The sequence below is a fragment of the Ranitomeya imitator genome, chromosome 3 (assembly GCF_032444005.1).
Source record: "Ranitomeya imitator isolate aRanImi1 chromosome 3, aRanImi1.pri, whole genome shotgun sequence".
Classification (NCBI taxonomy): domain Eukaryota; kingdom Metazoa; phylum Chordata; class Amphibia; order Anura; family Dendrobatidae; genus Ranitomeya; species Ranitomeya imitator.
In genome coordinates, this window is record NC_091284.1 from 471,689,264 (window position 1) to 471,710,539 (window position 21,276).

Genomic DNA, 21,276 nt, shown 5'->3' on the forward strand with positions numbered 1-21,276 from the left:
TAAAGAGTGCAAGCAAGGAGTCAGCGAACACAACCCCAAGACTCAGGATTGAAGTCCGATTAGACCACTTGCTGACACAACACCGCAACTGGGTGTGTTAGGTAACAATAATAATTAGAGCACTGAAGTGCGAACTGTGCCGTGCTGGCAGACACCACTAAGCACCCAGACGTGGGTCAGAAAGCGCACTACTGGCGCGTGGCGCCGCACTGGCGGTCACAGCAATAGACGCTGATACGTGTGTGACACGTTGAGTGGTTAGTCGGGCGCTAGATAGCAGGCATACTCCATACGCGAACAGTCATACAATAGGGTAGGGGTATTTAATGAACGACTTGCACTCACAACAAACACACGTATACAATTGTACACTAGCGCATGGCCGTGCGGTCATGCGAAGCTTATATAGCTGTAGTACTTTCAGGACCTTCCAATAAAGGACCAATGGGCAGCTGCCACAGAATTTAGCCCTTTCAGGACATGCCAGGAGGACCAATGGGAACCACTGCAGCATCTGAGCATGTGACCCTTGATCTCCAACGGGAGATCTCACCCTGGGCATGCTCAGAAGGGAAAAAGGAGGACTTAGTCCCAAAAGCGTCCGCTCGCTGCTGCCCAGCACTGGCTTTAATGGCAAAAGCTGGAGAAGCAACAGCAAGCCTAAGCACAGAGTGAGACTGAGCCAGACGCAAGGACCGACGTCTCTGCTGAGCAGGTTTACCTGCGGCAAGAGAGGAATGGGAGACCGCAGCAGAAGCGGCCCGAGATTCCCCCTGTGCAGAAGCGGGAACTCGACCCCTAACACACGGTACTGCTGAAAACAACATCTTGTCCCGCAAAAAAAGCCGCCATACAGCATCATCAGCAGAAAAATAAAAAAGTTATAGCTCTCAGAATAAAGTGATGCAAAAACAATAATTTTTTATATAAAATAGTTTTCATCGTGTAAAAGCGCCAAAACATAAAAAAATATAAATAAGGTATCGCTGTAATCGTACTGACCTGAAGAATAAAGCTGCTTTATCAATTTTACCACACGTGGAACGGTATGGTTAGGCCCCCCTAAAAGAAATTCAGGAATTGCTGGTTTTTGGTCATTCTGCCTCTCAAAAATCGGAATAAAAAGCGATCAAAAAATGTTATGTGCCTGAAAATGGTACCAATAAAAATGTCAACTCGTCCCGCAAAAAACAAGACCTCACATGACTCTGTGGGCCAAAATATGGATAAATTATAGCTCTCAAATGTGGTGATGCAAAAACTATTTTTTGCAATAAAAAGTGTCTTTTAGTGTGTAATGGCTGCCAGTCATAAAAATCCACCAAAAAAAGCTATAAAAGTAAATCAAACCCCCCTTCATCACCCCCTTAGTTAGGGAAAAATAATAAAATTTTAAAAAATGTATTTATTTCTATTTTCCCATTAGGGTTAGGGCTAGGGTTGGGGTTAGGGTTAGGGTTGGGGCTAAAGTTAGGGTTAGGGTTGGGGCTTAGGGATAGGGTTGGGGCTAAAGTTAGGGTTTGGATTACATTTACGGTTGGGATTAGGGATGGGATTAGGGTTAGAGGTGTGGTTAGGGTTATGGTTGGGATTAGGGTTAGGGGTGTGTTTGGGTTAGGGTTTCAGTTAGAATTGGGGGGTTTCAACTGTTTAGGCACATCAAAGGCTCTCCAAACGCGACATGGCGTCCGATCTCAATTCCAGCCAATTATGCGTTGAAAAACTAAAACAGTGCTCCTTCACTTCCAAGCTCTCCCGTGCACCCAAACAGGGGTTTACCCCCACATATGGAGTATCAGCATACTCAGGACAAATTGGACAACAAATTTTGGGGTCCAATTTCTCCTGTTACCCTTGGGAAAATAAAAAACCGGGGGCTAAAATATAATTTTTGTGGAAAGAAAAAAGATTTTTTATTTTCACGGCTCTGCGTTTTAAACTGTGGTGAAACACTTGGGGGTTCAAAGTTCTCACAACACATCTAGATAAGTTCCTTGGGGGGGGTCTAGTTTCCAATATGGGATCACTTGTGGGGGGTTTCTACTGTTTAGGTACATCAGTGGCTCTGCAAATGCAACGTGATGCCTGCAGACCAATCCATCTAAGTCTGCATTTCAAACGGCGCTCCTTCCCTTCCGCACTCTGCCGTGCGCCCAAACAGTGGTTCCCCCCACGTATGGGGTATCAGCGTACTCCGGACAAATTGAACAACAATTTTAGCAGTCCAATTTCTCCTGTTACCCTTGGGAAAAAAATTTGCGGGCTAAAAACATCATTTTGTGGAAAGAAAAAATTATTTTTTAATTTTCACGGCTCTACATTCTAAACTTTAGTGAAACAATTGGGGGTTAAAAGTGCTCAACACACATCTAGATAAGTTCTTTAGGGGATATTCATTCCAAAATGGGGTCACTTGTGAGGGGTTTCCACTTTTTAGGCACATCAGGGGCTCTCCAAACGCGACATGGGTTCCGATCTTAATTCCAGCCAATTTTGCATTGAAAAGTGAAACAGTGCTCCATCCGTTCCGAACTCTGCCATTCGCTTAAATAGTGGTTTACCCCCATATATTGGGTATCCGCGTACTCAGCACAAATTGCACAACAATGTTTGGGGTCCAATTTGTCCTGTTACCCTTGGGAAAATAAAAAATTTGGGGTGAAAATATCATTTTTTTCAAAAAAAATATGATTTTTTTTCTACGGCTTTACATTATAAACTTCTGTGAAACACTTGGAGGTTCAAAGTGATCACCACATATCTAGATTAGTTCCTTAGGGGGTCTACTTTCCAAAATGGTGTCACTTGTGGGGGGTTTCCACTGTTTAGGCACATCAGGGGCTCTCCAAACGCGACATGGTGTCCAATCTCAATTCCAGCAAATTTTGCATTGAAAAGACAAATGGCGCTCCTTCCCTTCCGAGCTCTGCCATGTGCCCAAACAATGGTTTACCCCAACATATGGGGTATCGGCGTACTCAGGACAAATTGTACAATGACTTTTGTGGTCCAATTTCTCCTGTTACCCTTGGTAAAATAAAACAAATTGGATCTGAATTGAAAATTTTTTTTTAAACATTCCAAAAATTCCTGTGAAGCACCTAAAGGGTTAATAAACTTTTTGAATGTGGTTTTGAGTACCTTGAGGGGTGCAGTTTTTAGAATGGTGTCACTTTGGTGCATTTTCTGTCATGTAAACCCCTCAAAGTCAATTCAAGTGTGAGGTGGTCCCTAAAAAAAATGGTTTTGCAAATTTTGTTGTAAAAATGAGAAATTGCTGGTCAATTTTTAACCCTTATAACTTCCTAACAAAAAAAATATGTTTCCAAAATTGTGGTAATGTAAGGCAGACATGTGGTAATGTTATTTATTAATTATTTTGTGTGATATGACTCTCTAATTTAAGGGCATAAAAATTAAAAGTTTAAAAATAGCAAAATTTTCAAAATTTTCGCCAAATTTCCATTTTTTTCAAAAATAAACGCAATTCAAATCGAAGAAATTTTACCACTATCATAAAGTACAATATGTCATGAGAAAACAATCTCAGAATCACCAGGATCCGTTGAAGCGTTTCAGAGGTATGACCTCATAAAGTGACAGTGGTCAGAATTGAAAAAAATGGCCAGGTTGAAAACAAGCTTTGGGGTGAAGGGGTTAAAGCAGTGTCGGTCCTCACTGGCCAAATACCACAGGTGGCATCACGAACATAAACTTTACTCCGTTTAAAGACCTTTCCCCTTTTAACGTTGATGCCCAGGGCCCCGGACTGGGTCTCACCCACCGTGACATCCCCCTGTGAACTCAAGACCCAATACCGAGTACCCCACTGCCCTGTGGGCGCGTCAATTACATAATTCCTATGGACAAAACAATCCATCAAAGAAGCAATATGGTGAAAATCTAATTTATCAGATGCTTTTCCGGACATTGAAAATTGGCCAACAAAGGTCTAATGGCTGCTCAGTTATAGGAAAAAAATGCAGGGCATAACAGTTTTTCAGCAGTTATCGACTTCACATGCCTTCTAATGAAGCCAGTACATTTTTATGATAAAAATCTAATCAGTCTTCCTGCACACTTATCTTAGTCTTACAAATAAGTCATTATCTGGAGCTTAATCACACAGATGTATGCTTCAAACACTGAAGTCTATGTCTAGTTATAACTTGTGACTGTGCTTTTAGTAATTTCTTCTACACAAACAAGTTCTATCGAGTTGCTGTGAAATTTAGTGACAATGACATCCCTCCCACATCCATCCTCAGTCCAGAATCCACAGCATGCACATATATAGGTCTTCTTCACTATCCAGGAATCCCAGAACATTCAGACTTCTTACAGAAGTTCACAGGATACTCACACAAACTGTGCCTCTTGAGCAAACAAGGATTTAGCAAGATACTAGAACTCCACCCTTTGACTGTAAGGAGCTGCTTCAAGCGGTCTGTTCTCACAGCACAGAGCTCAGGATGGGGCACAAGTTAAAGAAAGAGATCGGTAACTTCTTCTTTGAATATGACACCCCAAGGATGGTCCTGGTTAGGGACAAGAAAGTTGGATTGACATTTAGACTCATTCAGTTTGGGGTCCTGTGCTACATTGTGGGGTAAGTTATTGACTTGAGATGGCCAGAATAGAAATGATAAGAATATGCATTTTATACTGCATGAACTCTTGTCCTATCTATTATAATACTAGAGTCATTCCCTAGTTGTCATTATGTTTATTGTCACTACTGCATAGGGTTATGTATTGCCCTTTGGGTATATGGTACTTTTCACACTATACATACAATTTGCATTTTCCTTGCAAGGACTCCAGTTTCCATAATTTTCAGTGTGCTACATATTCGCCACAGATCCATCTTTATAAACTTACCTTAGCTATATCAGTATGTGTCTAATCCTAAAGTAAACCAAATCATTGTTCTGTGAATTATAACCACTCAGTACATGTGATCACCAGTGGAATAAACATTTTTTTCTTTCATTCTCTGATGTCAGATCTAGCAAAGACTTCTTTTGGCCCTAATACTGTCGCATATGCAATAATGCATTATTTTTAATAGTAGATGGAAAAAGACCAGGTGTTTTTTCACCTATTTTCTATGACATTGTCCTTATAAGATAATAAAGTGAGGTGACTGTACACATAGTGTATAAGAAAGACATTGAATAAATCCTGTACCATTTTCTTGAATTGTTGAACGTTTTCTAATGCGATTTTATTACAGGATATATTAAAGAAATGATGATCTATAAGGAATACTGTAGTTACTCCTATAATCAAAACATTTCTGTTATATACATATAAGAATGTACATACTATCTATATATAAGATTGTGTATATATATTATATTATATATACCGTATTTTCCGCTTTGTAAGACGCACTTTATTTCCCCCAAATTTGGGGGGGAAATGTGGGTGCGTCTAACAAAGCGGATATACCGCTTACCATTACAGGCTGGGAGGAGGGGGTGTCCGCCGCCGCTACCGCCTGCCGCCGCTGTCGTCCGCCGCCACTGCCGGGGTTGTCCGCTGCTGCCCCGGGTGATGCTGAAGGCTCCGGTGCTGCGGGGGGCTCTGGCGACATTTTGTGAAAGACCAGAGCCCCCCGGCAGTTCTTCCATGCGTTCCAGCATGACTAATTCCGGGAAAATGGCCGCCGGAATCTCGGGAGATGAGATTTCAGCGCTGAGATCTCATCTCTCGAGATTCCGGCGGCCATTTTCCCGGAGTTAGTTCCAGTATGACTGACTCCGGGAAAATGGCCGCCGGAATCTCGGGAGATGAGATTTCAGCGCTGAGATCTCATCTCTCGAGATTCCGGCGGCCATTTTCCCGGAATTAGTCATACTGGAACGCATGGAAGAACTGCCGGGGGGCTCTGGTCTTTCACAAAATGTCACCAGAGCCCCCCGCAGCACCGGAGACAGCCCTACAGCACAGGAGCCCCCTGCAGACCCCTCATCCCAGCCTGCAGCAAAGGAGCCCCCTGCAGACCCCTCATCCCAGGCTGCAGCACAGGAGCCCCCCTGCAGCACAGGAGCCCCCTGCAGACCCCCTCATCCCAGCCTGCAGCAATGCTCCACTCCTGCCTCCGGCAACGAGCCTGGGACCCTGATCCACCACAACCACAACCCCTGGTAAGTAATAAGACGCATGGATTATAAGACGCCCCACCAATTTATTAAAAAATAGTTTTTTCCTATTTTTCTCCTCAAAATTTGGGGTGCGTCTTATAATCCGGAGCGTCTTACAAAGCGAAAAATACGGTATATATATATATATATATATATATATATACCCTTTTGCCTTTTCTGTTAGGGAAATTACTGTCCAGTAAAAGAGGAAGGCGTTGTGTACTGTTAAGTGAATGCAGGAAGCTGTCAGCCATCTGCATTCTGATTGGAAATGTATGTTTCCTTGCTAGAAATATATCTTTTCAACCCTTGTGACTCAGCTTAATGAAAGTTGATTAGAAGAACTAGTCATCTTGTACAGTGGGTATGGAAAGTATTCAGACCCCATTAAATTTTTCACTCATTGTGCCATTTGGTAAATTCAAAAAAGTTCATTCTTTTCTCATTAATATACACTCTGCACCCCATTTTGACTGAAAAAAACAGAAGTGTAGAAATTTTTGCAAATTTAATAAAAAAAAAAAAAGAAATATCACATGGTCATAAGCATTCAGACCCTTTACTCGGACACTCATATCGAAGTCGCATGATGTCCATTTCCTTGCGATACTCCTTGAGATGTTTCTACTCCTTCACTGGAGTCCAGCTGTGTTTAATTAAACTGATAGGACTTGATTTGGAAAGGCACACACCTGTCTATATAAGACCTCACAGCTCCCAGTGCATGTCAGACCAAGTGAGAATCATGATGTCAAAGGAACTGGCCAAAGAGCTCAGAGACAGAATTGTGGCAAGGCACAGATCTGGCCAAGGTTACAACAGAGTTTGAACCGGGCCGTCCAGTCAAACTGAGCAATCGTGGGAGAAGAGTCTTGGTGAGAGAGGTAAAGAAGAACCCCAAGATCACTGTGGCTGAGCTCCAGAGATACAGTAGGTAGATGGGAGAGAGTCCGACAAAGTCTGGCCCTCCACCAGTTGGGCCTTTATGGCAGAGTGGCTCGACGGAAGCCTCTCCTCAGTGCAAGACATATGAAAGCCTGCATAGAGTTTGCTAAAGAAGACATGAAGGACTCACAGACTATGAGAAATAAAATTCTCTGGTCTGATCAGATGAATATAGACCATTTTGGTGATAATTCTAAACCAGTCACTGCTCATCCCCTGCCCAATACAATCCCAACAGTGAAACATGGTGGTGGCAGCATCATGTTATGGGGATGTATTCAGCTGTAGGGACAGAATGACTCGTTGTCATTGAAGGAAACATGAATGTGGTGAAGTACAGAGAGATCCTGGATGAAAACCTCTTCCAGAGTGCTCTGGACCTCAGACTTGGCCAAAGGTTCAATTTCCAACAAGACAATGACCCTAAGCACACAGCTAAAATAACAAATGAGTGGCTTCAGAACAACTCTGTGACCATTCTTGACTGGCCCAGCCAGAGCCCTGACCTAAACCCTACTGAGCATCTCTGGAGAGACCTGAAAATGGCTGTCCACCAATGTTCACCATCCAACCTGACGGAACTGGAGAGGATCTGCAAAGAAGAATGGCAGAAGATCCCCAAATCCAGGTGTGAAAAACTTGTTGCATCATTCCAAAGAAGACTCATGGCTGTACTATCTCAAAAGGGTGCTTCTACTCAATACTGAGCAAAGGGTCTGAATACTTATGACCATGTGATATTTCAGTTTTTCTTTTTTAATAAATTTGCAAAACTTACTATATTTCTGTTTTTTTCAGTCAAGATGGGGTGCAGAGTGTACATTAATAAGAAAAAATGAACTTTTTTGAATCTACCAATTGACTGCAATGAAACAAAGAGTGAAAAATTTAAAGGTGTCTGAATACTTTCCGCACCCACTGTATATAACAAATACAAATTATTAATCTGCCATATATTACCAGTCACATTTTAAGTAAATATTTAGAAGAGATCCATATATATATCTGTAAGCATGTGGATACTCTAGGTATGTGCGTTGGTGGAAATTGAGGTCCCATACCACACACTTCCTGTAATCAACCTCAATCAAGATAACTGATAACAATTAACTTTTATTGAATCCTGAGTACACATATTGTCAAAAACAAAGTGAGGCTAAGCTTACATTCTGGGCCATATTTGGCATTCATGCTGGCCTAGGCACTTTAAGTGTTACGTCCCCTACTGATCAGTCAGACTAGGTGCACAGAGCTTCTTTTTCAAGAAGATCCGCTCTGTAACCTGCCAGAAAAAGTGCTAATTATATGCTAAAAACAATGAACTCATACACTGCAAGATGACTTGCTGTTAATATATTCAGTCATTTGAGTTTTTTTTTTAACCATCTCAGGTTTCCTAAGACATGAAGTGTCTAAAAGAAGTGACTGGTCCATTATATGGGCAGCTTCTGTTTGAAGCCGCTTACTAGTTTATTTAAAACAAAAAATGAAACAAAAACTGTTGACTAAAATATGTCTGAAAAGACAACAAAAAATATACAAAGAAAGTTAATTCAGAACAAAATGACAACTCCGTGTCCTGAAGCGTCTTCTGTTTGAAACATATGTACATATCCTAACAGTTGCCATACCCTTCAGATACTACATTTGACCAAACCCGCCAATATAAACAGGTTCTGCTGATAGTCCAATGTGTGTGGGTGGCTCTGACTGATGATTGTCAGAGGAGATAAGAATCCAGCATGTCCAATTTCAGACTGTAGATCCTTTTGTTCTCTAAGTGATAAGCTGCTGCCGGAGATGTCCAATAGCGGCTTTCATAGAGAACACAGGAACGTTCGGCAGAGTGAGCAATCCTGTAAATGGTACAGCCAGGCAAGATAGCTGCTGGCCGAACGATCAGACAGCTGTGTATATGGGGGCTTTGGTCAATTTCTTGTTCAGCTGGCAGACCTTCAGAGAGCTGTATTTTTAGTCAAAAACACTGACCTTATAATATTTTTATTCCAAGCCTGATAAATTAGCCAGAATCACAATCAGTCCAGTAAATCACCAGAACCACCATTTATACAGTAATACATAACCAGAACCAACGCCAGTGCAGTAAAACATTCACCAGAACCACTGTCATTAAAGTAACATTTCACCAGAACCACCATCAGTTCAGTAAAATATTACTAGAACCACCGTCAGTGCAGTAATACATCACCAGAACCATTGTCGGTGCAGTAATACATCACCAGAACCCCCATCAGTGCAGTAAAACATCACCAGTACCACCGGCAATACAGTAATTCATCACCACAACTATCGCCAGTATAGTAATACATCACTAGAACCTCCATCAGTACATGCATACATTGCCAAGCTTAGTACAGCAGTCAATTGTAGTGTCAGGTAAGCCACATATATAATTGTATTGCATTAACCTACAACTCCCATTATGCCCTTAACAATGGTAAGCAGATTTGTAGTTGTTACAAGCCATCATCAGACTGTGGACCATACAAAAACACAGTCCTACTTGGAGTTTTATTAAACATTTAAAGAGTAAACTTTTGGAAGACATCTTGTATGTGTTAGGTCCATTAATTCTCAGCAGATTGGTGTGAGTCTGAAGTTGGCTCAGTATGTAAAAGGGGCATCAAGGGGTGGGACCTGAGACCTCCACCAATTGCTCAAAAGACCTCTTAGAAGTGCATAGCTCAGGAGACAGGACCATGACTTTCTACTCACTGGATCCACTCTGCACTGTGTGCATGCTCTCCTGTCTCCTGAGCTGTAGTCTTTGATTAGCAACTGGTGGGGTGTCAGAACTGGGTGACCCACGGATCTGCTTAGAATGGGCATAAAACAAAAAATATCCCAAACATTTAGATGCTCTTTGAAGGGAATTTCTCAAGTTAGAAAATGATTCCCTATCCATAGGAGGGGAAGAACTTTGCGATCACTGTGGGTCTAAGTGCCACATGGTTCCCACTAATCCTGGGGGTCAGGGATCTAACTAGCCCCAGTTGAATGGAGCAGGGGCAGCCACACTACTGCTCCATTCATTCTAATGGGAACGCCAAAGATCAGCAGAGCGCTGTGCTCAGTAATCTCCGGCATTCCCATTAAGAATGAATGGAGCTGTAGTGCGGATGATCAACTCTGCTCCAGTTCTCAGAAATGCTGGGGTTTGCCAACCCCTCATACTAGCATTAATGGGATTGTCAGTCTAAAACTACAAATCTGAAGTCACTCTTTGTGACTGCTGACTTGTGAATCTTTACAACACACACTGCTTGGTGTGAGGATTCTCTGGTGTCAGTGTTGGGAACAGTGGTCATGTGACAGCAGTAATGCGATATGAATACTCACAGCCACAATCCGACTAGATGGACACGGCTTCGGTCATTTTACTGGAATAATCGGACTGTGGCCAGAAGGGGGCAAATCACATAGTTGCAATCACATGACCACCGTTCCCGACGCTGACACCAGAGATTCTTTAGAGCAAGCAGTGCGTGATGTGAGGATTCTCAAATTTGCAGTCACATAGCAGATTTTGTAGTTTTAAACCAGACAACCCCTTTAACACTATAGAACCAGAAACACATGAGCTACTTGCACATTGAACAAGTCTGTAGGAACCTGTTCACACCACCAAGAAACTTGAAGAAACAAAAGAGCACAGTGAGGTAAAAAATACTCTGTTGTAAAAAAAAATCACAGTAATAAGCAGTGCTAGTCAAAAGATGGAAAAAAAGGGAAAAAACAAAACCCTTTAACACTGCAGCTGATAATGGGAAATTGATTATCAATCTACCTAAACAGGCTGTCAATCGCCTGATGCACAAGAAAAACGTTGAGTCGTTAGGCAAAATTAACTTTAATCTTAGTGAAAGGTAGTCTGTCACCCCAAAATAAAAATTAAACTGCATAAAGTTTTACATAGGGGACGTAGCACCTACTAAATAATACCAGACATATATAGTTTAACGTAATATTTTCTGAAAAAGCTCCATTTATTTAATATGCACATGAAGAGTCTAAAAAAGGAAGGGAGATTTAAAAAAAAAAAAAAAGTTTAAATCTTGACCAAGGCGCTGCCCTCTGCAACCTCCGATGCCTAGTGGAAAATACGGGCCTGCTTACACTGATCAACATCTGAATGTTTTTTTCAAAAGTTGTGGAACTATGAAGTGTAATTTACATTGGAATGTTCCTAGCGGATGGTGGTTTGGAGACTCATTTGTACATAGCAAACCAAAACCTATTTAGAAGGAAATGCTTTAATTTAGACACTGGTAAATATGACAACAGAAGCACTACAAATCCCCAAATAAAAATATTCAAAAAGAGACAAAAACCATAACAGCAAAAAAAATAGAAAGCCAAAGTACTTTATTCCAAACATAATATTGAGCCAGGTTGTTTTCTCGCCATTCACTCTGACCTGCATTTCAATTACCCTGAAGAAGTCCATGCAAAACTTTAATCGGAGTGAGTGGCAAGAGAACAAGCTGAGCCCATAATGTTACCAGGTTTGTATATTATTTCTTGGCTCTAATTTCTTTCCTTGTGAAATTATATTCATGTTTATTTATTGGGCTTGTACAATATATGGGTTATTAATTCCACCTTTATTTGTGGGTTTTCATAATATTAGCCCATAGCATAATTCAAATTCATTAATTTTAAATTACCGTACAGTACCATTTATTTTGCTTTATTGGGTTTATCCTCATATATTGATTAATCCTGTTGATACGTGATTCGATTAGCTCAATATAGCATTGCATAGAACTGTGAATTCTTGCACATTTATCATTATGGCTTAGTCTGTTCCCCTGCACTTGATAGTTTATCTTGCCTTATGTGCTATGCATTTTTAATTGTGAGCTTTTGTTTTTTAATAGAGCAGTTTGTTTTGTCATTTATTATTTTAATTTTTTGGTGCATTTCTTTCATACTTTTTGGGGAGATTTTCATTTTCACATAGCACCTGTTGAAACCCGACCTGATCCCTGTGTGGGGTCGACCATGCGGTACGTGACTTTCGCGCCAAAGTCGCGTTTCGTATGATGCGCTTGGCGCCATTTTTTCAGCCAATGAAGGAGCGTGGGCAGAGTGATGACATAGGTCTTAGGGGCGTGGACGCCTATCGCCATCTTGTCGCTTGTGCGCTGTAGCGATTTGCAATGTGTAACACCAGCTTTTCTGTTGAGAGAGAGAGAGAGATAGAGAGAGAGAGAAAAAAAATCCCATTGACTTTGCATTGGGTTTCGTGTTTCAGTCGATCCCCGACTTTTCGCTATAATCGGCCGATTTCACTCGACTCGACTTTTGAGATAGTCGGGTTTCGCGAAACCCGACTCGACCCTAAAAAAGTTAGTCGCTCAACCCTAGTTACAACTTTAGGCCAGTCTCACATGTCCAGATATTTCCGGTACCGGAAGAAATGGTCCCGGAGCTATCCGTGTCCATGTGTGCACGTAGGCTATCCATGTGTCATCTGTGTGCTATCCATGTGTCCGTGTTTATCATCGGTGTGCTGTCCGTATATTGAAATTTTTTTTCAATTTTAACCCTATGACTTTAAAAAAGCACACGGACAGCACACGAACGGCATCCGTGTGCGGTACGTGTTTACACGCACCCATTGACTTTAATGGGTCCGTGTGATCCGTGCCCTCCCACGAACACTGACATGTCTCCGTGTTTTGCACGCAGACACACGGTCCGTGAAAACACGCTGACATCTGCAGAGACACATTTATTTTAATGTGTCTACGTGTGTCAGTGTCTCCGGTACGTGAGGAAACTGTCACCACATGTACTGGAGCCACTGAGGTGTTAAACCGGCCTTAAGCAGGATTTGCAGTAACTGATCAGACCACCATTACTGATATATTTTGTAATCAAGATTGTCAACTTTGCCATTAAAAAAATACTAGAGACTTGGATGTGTGGCTTCAAACAGAATAAGTGATCATAATTTAGTACGTAAGTTAACACAACAAAGATGAAGAATTTGCTCCATTTGCATAGGTCATTTCCCCAATCACTGTTAACCTAATGTGTTTACAAGTAGTACATGCAACCAATCTCAACCCAAAATCATTACAGACTCTGACACAAAACTTCTTTTGGCCGGGGGTAACCTATGATGTTCGTCAATACTGCCAGACCTGTGACAGTTGCCAGCGCATTGGCAAGAGGGGAGATCGATGCAAGGCCAAATTATGCCCCCTCCCCATTGTGGAGGAACCATTTAGCCGAGTTGCAGTCGATCTGATAGGGCCGTTAGCCAAACCCAGTCCGTCAGGGAAAAGGTATATATTGACAGTGGTAGATGATGCCACACGTTATCCAGAGGCGGTTGCGTTACCTAACATACTGGCAGAGACGGTGGCGGCTGCCTTGCTCCAGGTTTTCTTACGGGTTGGATTTCCCTGGGAGATTATCTCAGACCAGGGTACCCAGTTTACAGCAGAAGTGACCAACCAACTGTGGAAGCTATGCGGCGTAAAGTCAATTAGAAGCGCCATGTACCACCCGCAAACCAATGGGTTGTGTGAACGCTTTAACGGGACATTAAAACAACTCATTGGGACTTTTACCAGGACCTACAGGGACTGGGAGAAATTCTTGCCTCACCTCCTGTTTGCCTATCGAGAGGGGCCCCAAGAATCCATGGGGTTTTCCCCATTCGAACTGGTATATGGGAGACGGGTAAGGGGACCCCTAGACTTAGTGCTAGAACACTGGGAAGGGGAGGGCACCATAGAAGGGGTACCTATTGTACCCTATGTGCTGGAATTCCGGGACCGCCTACAGGAGCTGACCCAGGCTGTACGTGGGAACATGCAGGTGGCCCAGCGGCACCAGCGCGTATGGTACAATCGGAGGGCCAGAGAGCGCACCTTGGAAATAGGGCAGAAGGTCCTGGTGTTAGAGCCCACTAGGCAGAACAAGTTCCAAGCTGCATGGCAGGGGCCCTATAATGTCGCCGATTGTGACGACCCCAGGGTTATCCGCATGTTCCACGTGAATATGCTGAAGCCCTATCGGGAGCGCCCTGAAGAGGTAGTGGCCATCTGTGCACCTGAAGCAGAGGATTTAGCCGGACTTCCCTTGCCTGATGTCTTAGGGGAGAGGACTCAGTCTGAAACATGGGACCAAGTACACTGGGGTGAAGACTTACAGTGGGGAAAAAAAGTATTTAGTCAGTCAGCAATAGTGCAAGTTCCACCACTTAAAAAGATGAGAGGCGTCTGTAATTTACATCATAGGTAGACCTCAACTATGGGAGACAAACTGAGGAAAAAAAATCCAGAAAATCACATTGTCTGTTTTTTTATCATTTTTTTTGCATATTATGGTGGAAAATAAGTATTTGGTCAGAAACAAACAATCAAGATTTCTGGCTCTCACAGACCTGTAACTTCTTCTTTAAGAGTCTCCTCTTTCCTCCACTCATTACCTGTAGTAATGGCACCTGTTTAAACTTGTTATCAGTATAAAAAGACACTTGTGCACACCCTCAAACAGTCTGACTCCAAACTCCACTATGGTGAAGACCAAAGAGCTGTCAAAGGACACCAGAAACAAAATTGTAGCCCTGCACCAGGCTGGGAAGACTGAATCTGCAATAGCCAACCAGCTTGGAGTGAAGAAATCAACAGTGGGAGCAATAATTAGAAAATGGAAGACATACAAGACCACTGATAATCTCCCTCGATCTGGGACTCCATGCAAAATCCCACCCCGTGGGGTCAGAATGATCACAAGAACGGTGAGCAAAAATCCCAGCACCACGCGGGGGGACCTAGTGAATGAACTGCAGAGAGCTGGGACCAATGTAACAAGGCCTACCATAAGTAACACACTACGCCACCATGGACTCAGATCCTGCAGTGCCAGACGTGTCCCACTGCTTAAGCTAGTACATGTCCGGGCCCGTCTGAAGTTTGCTAGAGAGCATTTGGATGATCCAGAGGAGTTTTGGGAGAATGTCCTATGGTCTGATGAAACCAAACTGGAACTGTTTGGTAGAAACACAACTTGTCGTGTTTGGGGGAAAAAGAATACTGAGTTGCATCCATCAAACACCATACCTACTGTAAAGCATGGTGGTGGAAACATCATGCTTTTGGGCTGTTTCTCTGCAAAGGGGCCAGGACTACTGATCCGGGTACATGAAAGAATGAATGGAGCCATGTATCGTGAGATTTTGAGTGCAAACCTCCTTCCATCAGCAAGGGCATTGAAGATGAAACGTGGCTGGGTCTTTCAACATGACAATGATCCAAAGCACACCGCCAGGGCAACGAAGGAGTGGCTTCGTAAGAAGCATTTCAAGGTCCTGGAGTGGCCTAGCCAGTCTCCAGATCTCAACCCTATAGAAAACCTTTGGAGGGAGTTGAAAGTCCATGTTGCCAAGCAAAAAGCCAAAAACATCACTGCTCTAGAGGAGATCTGCATGGAGGAATGGGCCAACATACCAACAACAGTGTGTGGCAACCTTGTGAAGACTTACAGAAAACGTTTGACCTCTGTCATTGCCAACAAAGGATATATTACAAAGTATTGAGATGAAATTTTGTTTCTGACCAAATACTTATTTTCCACCATAATATGCAAATAAAATGATAAAAAAACAGACAATGTGATTTTCTGGATTTTTTTTTTCTCAGTTTGTCTCCCATGTTGAGGTCTATCTATGATCTTAATTACAGACGCCTCTCATCTTTTTAAGTGGTGGAACTTGCACTATTGCTGACTGACTAAATACTTTTTTGCCCCACTGTAGGTCCCCGGGAGAGACAGCAGGTGGAGGAGTTGTTGAGGCATCGACAGAGGATGTTTTCGGGGAAACCTGGGTACACTCACCTGGCACAACACAAGGTTGAGACCCAGGATCAGACCCCCCTGCGACAACCCCCCTTCCTCGTCCCTGAGTCTGTACAAGAAGGGATGCGACAAGAGATACAAGAGATGTTGTGTTTAGGGGTCATTGAAGAGTCAGGTAGTCCCTGGGCATCCCCCGTAGTGTTAGTGCCCAAGAAGGATGGGACTACACGGTTTTGTGTAGACTATCGTAAGCTCAATGAGAAAACAGTGACGGATGCGTATCCCATGCCGCTTGTGGATGACTTGTTAGACCGGCTGGCAGGGGCAAAGTATTTGACCACCATCGATCTATGCAAAGGCTACTGGCAGATTTCCCTTAGTCCTGATGCTATTCCCAAGTCGGCATTTGTCACCCCATTTGGCTTATTCCAGTTTCGAGTTATGCCATTCGGGATGAAGACTGCCCCGGCGACCTTCCAGAGGCTGGCTGACCGGCTTCTGGATGGTCTCCAGGACTATGCGTGTGCCTACCTGGATGACATAGCCATCTACAGCGCGACATGGGAAGAGCATCTAAATCACCTAGAGACAGTATTGGACAGGATCCACAAGGCCGGAATCACCTTGAACCCAAACAAGTGTCACGTGGGCAAAGCAGAGGTTCAGTATTAGGGCATTGGGTGGGAAGTGGGAAACAGAGACCAGAACCAGCCAAGATTCAGGCCATAGCCAAATGGCCCACCCCACACGCTAAAACCCAGGTCATGGCGTTCCTAGGGACAGCGGGGTATTACAGGAAATTCGTTCCCAATTACAGCAGTGTTGCCAAGCCCCTCACTGATCTGACCCATAAGAACCAACCCCGCCAGGTAACCTGGACTCCAGAGTGTGAGGAAGCCTTCCGCCAGCTAAAGGACGCCCTCACCAATACCCCTGTATTGGCCGCCACCGATCCAACTAAACGTTTCCTGGTCCACACAGAGGCTTCTATGTTTGGATTGGGGGCAGTACTGAGCCAAGTCGAGCCGGACGGCCAAAAACACTCGGTAGCTTACCTGAGTCGGAAACTACTGCCCCGTGAAGTGAGCTATGCGGCCATCGAGAAGGAGTGCCTGGCAATAGTATGGGCACTCAAAGAGTTACAACCATATTTGTATGGACGACAGTTTTCCCTCCTAACGGACCATAATCCCCTAGTCTGGCTTAATCGGGTCTCCGGAGACAATGCCAGATTACTGCGGTGGAGTTTAGCCCTACAACCTCTGGACTTCACCATCCACTACAGACCCGGCAAACAAAACGGTAACACCGATGGACTAAGTCGACAAACGGAACTCGTACCAACCCCATAAACTTCGGTCATCCCCAAACCGATCCGATAAGGATCAGACTGTGTATGCCGATCGCGTCGCTGAAAAGGGAAGCCATGTTACAGAATCCAGCAAAAGCAGCGTGGACCTCCTGAAACACAGGGTGGTACTGAAAGAGGTACCACAGCTTGTTAAACCCCGTTACACAGACCCCAAAGTGTTCAGACTAAAATACCAGAATACAGACCCCAAAATAAATACAGAAGTCAACCCCCCAAATAAATTCACAACCACAAACCTAAAATTAATAGATGCCAAAATAAAACCAGACAACAGAACAGTTAAAATAATATCCCCTTAAAAAATACCTTTATTTAACCCCATAACACATACAGTGGGGCAAAAAAGTATTTAGTCAGTCAGCAATAGTGCAAGTTCCACCACTTAAAAAGATGAGAGGCGTCTGTAATTTACATCATAGGTAGACCTCAACTATGGGAGACAAACTGAGAAAAAAAAATCCAGAAAATCACATTGTCTGTTTTTTTAACATTTTATTTGCATATTATGGTGGAAAATAAGTATTTGGTCAGAAACAAAATTTCATCTCAATACTTTGTAATATATCCTTTGTTGGCAATGACAGAGGTCAAACGTTTTCTGTAAGTCTTCACAAGGTTGCCACACACTGTTGTTGGTATGTTGGCCCATTCCTCCATGCAGATCTCCTCTAGAGCAGTGATGTTTTTGGCTTTTCGCTTGGCAACACGGACTTTCAACTCCCTCCAAAGGTTTTCTATAGGGTTGAGATCTGGAGACTGGCTAGGCCACTCCAGGACCTTGAAATGCTTCTTACGAAGCCACTCCTTCATTGCCCTGGTGGTGTGCTTTGGATCATTGTCATGTTGAAAGACCCAGCCACGTTTCATCTTCAATGCCCTTGCTGATGGAAGGAGGTTTGCACTCAAAATCTCACGATACATGGCCCCATTCATTCTTTCATGTACCCGGATCAGTCGTCCTGGCCCCTTTGCAGAGAAACAGCCCCAAAGCATGATGTTTCAACCACCATGCTTTACAGTAGGTATGGTGTTTGATGGATGCAACTCAGTATTCTTTTTCCTCCAAACACGACAAGTTGTGTTTCTACCAAACAGTTCCAGTTTGGTTTCATCAGACCATAGGACATTCTCCCAAATCTCCTCTGGATCATCCAAATGCTCTCTAGCAAACTTCAGACGGGCCCGGACATGTACTGGCTTAAGCAGTGGGACACGTCTGGCACTGCAGGATCTGAGTCCATGGTGGCGTAGTGTGTTACTTATGGTAGGCCTTGTTACATTGGTCCCAGCTCTCTGCAGTTCATTCACTAGGTCCCCCCGCGTGGTTCTGGGATTTTTGCTCACCGTTCTTGTGATCATTCTGACCCCACGGGGTGGGATTTTGCATGGAGCCCCAGATCGAGGGAGATTATCAGTGGTCTTGTATGTCTTCCATTTTCTAATTATTGCTCCCACTGTTGATTTCTTCACTCCAAGCTGGTTGGCTATTGCAGATTCAGTCTTCCCAGCCTGGTGCAGGGCTACAATTTTGTTTCTGGTGTCCTTTGACAGCTCTTTGGTCTTCACCATAGAGGAGTTTGGAGTCAGACTGTTTGAGGGTGTGCACAGGTGTCTTTTTATACTGATAACAAGTTTAAACAGGTGCCATTACTACAGGTAATGAGTGGAGGAAAGAGGAGACTCTTAAAGAAGAAGTTACAGGTCTGTGAGAGCCAGAAATCTTGATTGTTTGTTTCTGACCAAATACTTATTTTCCACCATAAAATGCAAAAAAATTATAAAAAAACAGACAATGTGATTTTCTGTATTTTTTTTTCTCAGTTTGTCTCCCATAGTTGAGGTCTACCTATGATGTAAATTACAGACGCCTCTCATCTTTTTAAGTGGTGGAACTTGCACTATTGCTGACTGACTAAATACTTTTTTGCCCCACTGAACAGGCGGAAAAGAATTGTCATCCATAGTCCCCAATGTGAATATAGAAGTCATAAACCTAATATACTGTAAATAGGCTGAAAAATATAGATTCTATATGAGAGCTAATTTTGGAGTTTAGACAACAGATACCAAAATAAACTCAGTCCTGAGAAAAGACCCCAGAATAAACGTTTAGTACAGTCCCCAAATTAAATACAGACCCAATACAGTGAAGAAATAGTCCAGTTTCACAAGCAGATTCTTCTTTATTTAAAATAAATCCATAGACAGGGCGTAAAAATTATGATTGACAGGTTCATTTGCGTTAGTATAATGTTCACATTAACGCTTTTCAGGTATTATATAGAGGTATTATATAGAGTCTTATTCTGGTGGTGGCACCGGTTGAAGCACAACTTTCTCATTCTACTCCGTCCTTCTTGCGATTTAAAATTTATTTTTTTATTTTAAAATTTTCCAACTTTTTCTCTATTCTTCTTAAAATGAATAAATTACACATACGTGTTGTGCTGTAGAAAAAAGTGATCAATCTTAAACTTTGCAAAGAGAAAGCACATCCCATCCACCATTCATCTGATTTTTATTGCCGTCCGAGTCAACTCACATAGTGGTGTGGAAAATGCGACTTCTCATTAATTGCTGTTGATGGGTATATGTTCATTAATCGCTGTTCATACTATTTGATCTCACCAGAGGATAACTGCAACCGGTGGCAGCACCAGAACAAGATTCTATATAATAAATCCCTTGAGCTGCTTTTCTAACACATCATATTTACTTGGGCTGCTGCCAGAGCTGTTGTCTGAGTTCTGAGTGGATGGGGTTAACATCAATGGTGAGCTGGAATCTACATTATTCCAATACAGGTCACCACAATAAATACAGACCTCATATGAAATCCTAGAATAAATACCCCAGAGTAAGTACAGACTTCAATGAAGAGTTAAGACTAGAAAAAGAACCCAAAGTAAATACAGACCTCAGACTAGACTCCATAAATGTACACAGACTTCAGACCAGACTTGCACATCTCCAATATACCTATGGACCACAGTCAACCCCATCATCTGCAATTCGCTTACACAAACACACACCTTAATCAGCTATGCGCATTTGACAAACGTAGGCTGAACCCCCCAATATGGGTAGGCTTGGCTGACAGTCTAATGTGTATGAGGAGGCCTCCTGACTCTTACCAGACAGATAATGTTGGGGGAGATAAGAATAAAGCATGTTCAATTTTGGACCACCTTTTATTCTTATCAAGATAAGCCAATGGCAGAGGAGTCTGAAAGTAGCTGTCCTGTAGAAAACAGAGGAACACTCAGCAGAGTAAAAGCTGTTGTGTATGGAGGAAGGCGATCGGCAGCCATGGAGAGGTCAGAAACCAGGCCCAACGGACCGGACCGATGGTAAAGTTAGGAATCCCCGAACACAGACTTTTTAACGTGTGTTCAATTTCCTGTTCAGGTTTGTCATTCTAATAAAGCTTGTTGAAAGGCTGCAGCACAGTCAATCAACAAGCTGTTAGAATGCGGGCACTTCCGGAGCCATCACAGCCATGACAGACTTGGCCTGTATAAAGGCTGGATCACGATTGCAGAGTAATTCTGCTCTTACTATTGCAGGGATAGGACACAGGTGGAGTGAGGGACAGATTCTGACTGCACATTCTGCAAACAAAGCCGCTGTATTTACTCTGCAACCCATATGTGTGGGAGTGCGGTGCCAAAAAACTGCTGTGTGTACTCTGCAACTCATATCTGTGGAAATACTATGCAAAAGACACCATGTGTACTCTGCAACTCATATCTGTGGGAGTACTGTGCCAGAAAGCCACTGTGTGTACTCTGCAACCCATATCTGTGAGAGTAATGTGTCAAAAGCCACTATGTGTACTCTGCAACCCATATCTGTGAGAGTACTGTGCCAAAAGCCGCTATGTTTACTTTGCAACTCATACAGCTGAGCTCAAAAGTTTACATACCCCGGCAGAATTTTTGCTTTCTTGGCTTTTTTTCAGAGAATATGAAT

General features: G+C 43.0%; 1 protein-coding gene across 3 annotated transcripts in view; it reads left to right on the forward strand.

Annotated features, from left to right (window-relative positions):
* The first annotated feature begins 4,280 nt into the window (after nucleotides 1-4,280).
* The window catches only part of LOC138670280 (P2X purinoceptor 1-like), a 186,226-nt gene continuing 169,230 nt past the window's right edge, over nucleotides 4,281-21,276 (forward strand). Inside the window, exon 1 of one of the 3 annotated variants that reach the window (XM_069757477.1) lies at nucleotides 4,281-4,609. In XM_069757477.1, the coding sequence (XP_069613578.1) occupies nucleotides 4,473-4,609 (137 nt within the window). In that variant the 5' untranslated portion in view covers nucleotides 4,281-4,472. The remainder of the gene's footprint in view (nucleotides 4,610-21,276) is intronic. The other 2 variants (XM_069757475.1, XM_069757476.1) reach the window with 2 other exon arrangements.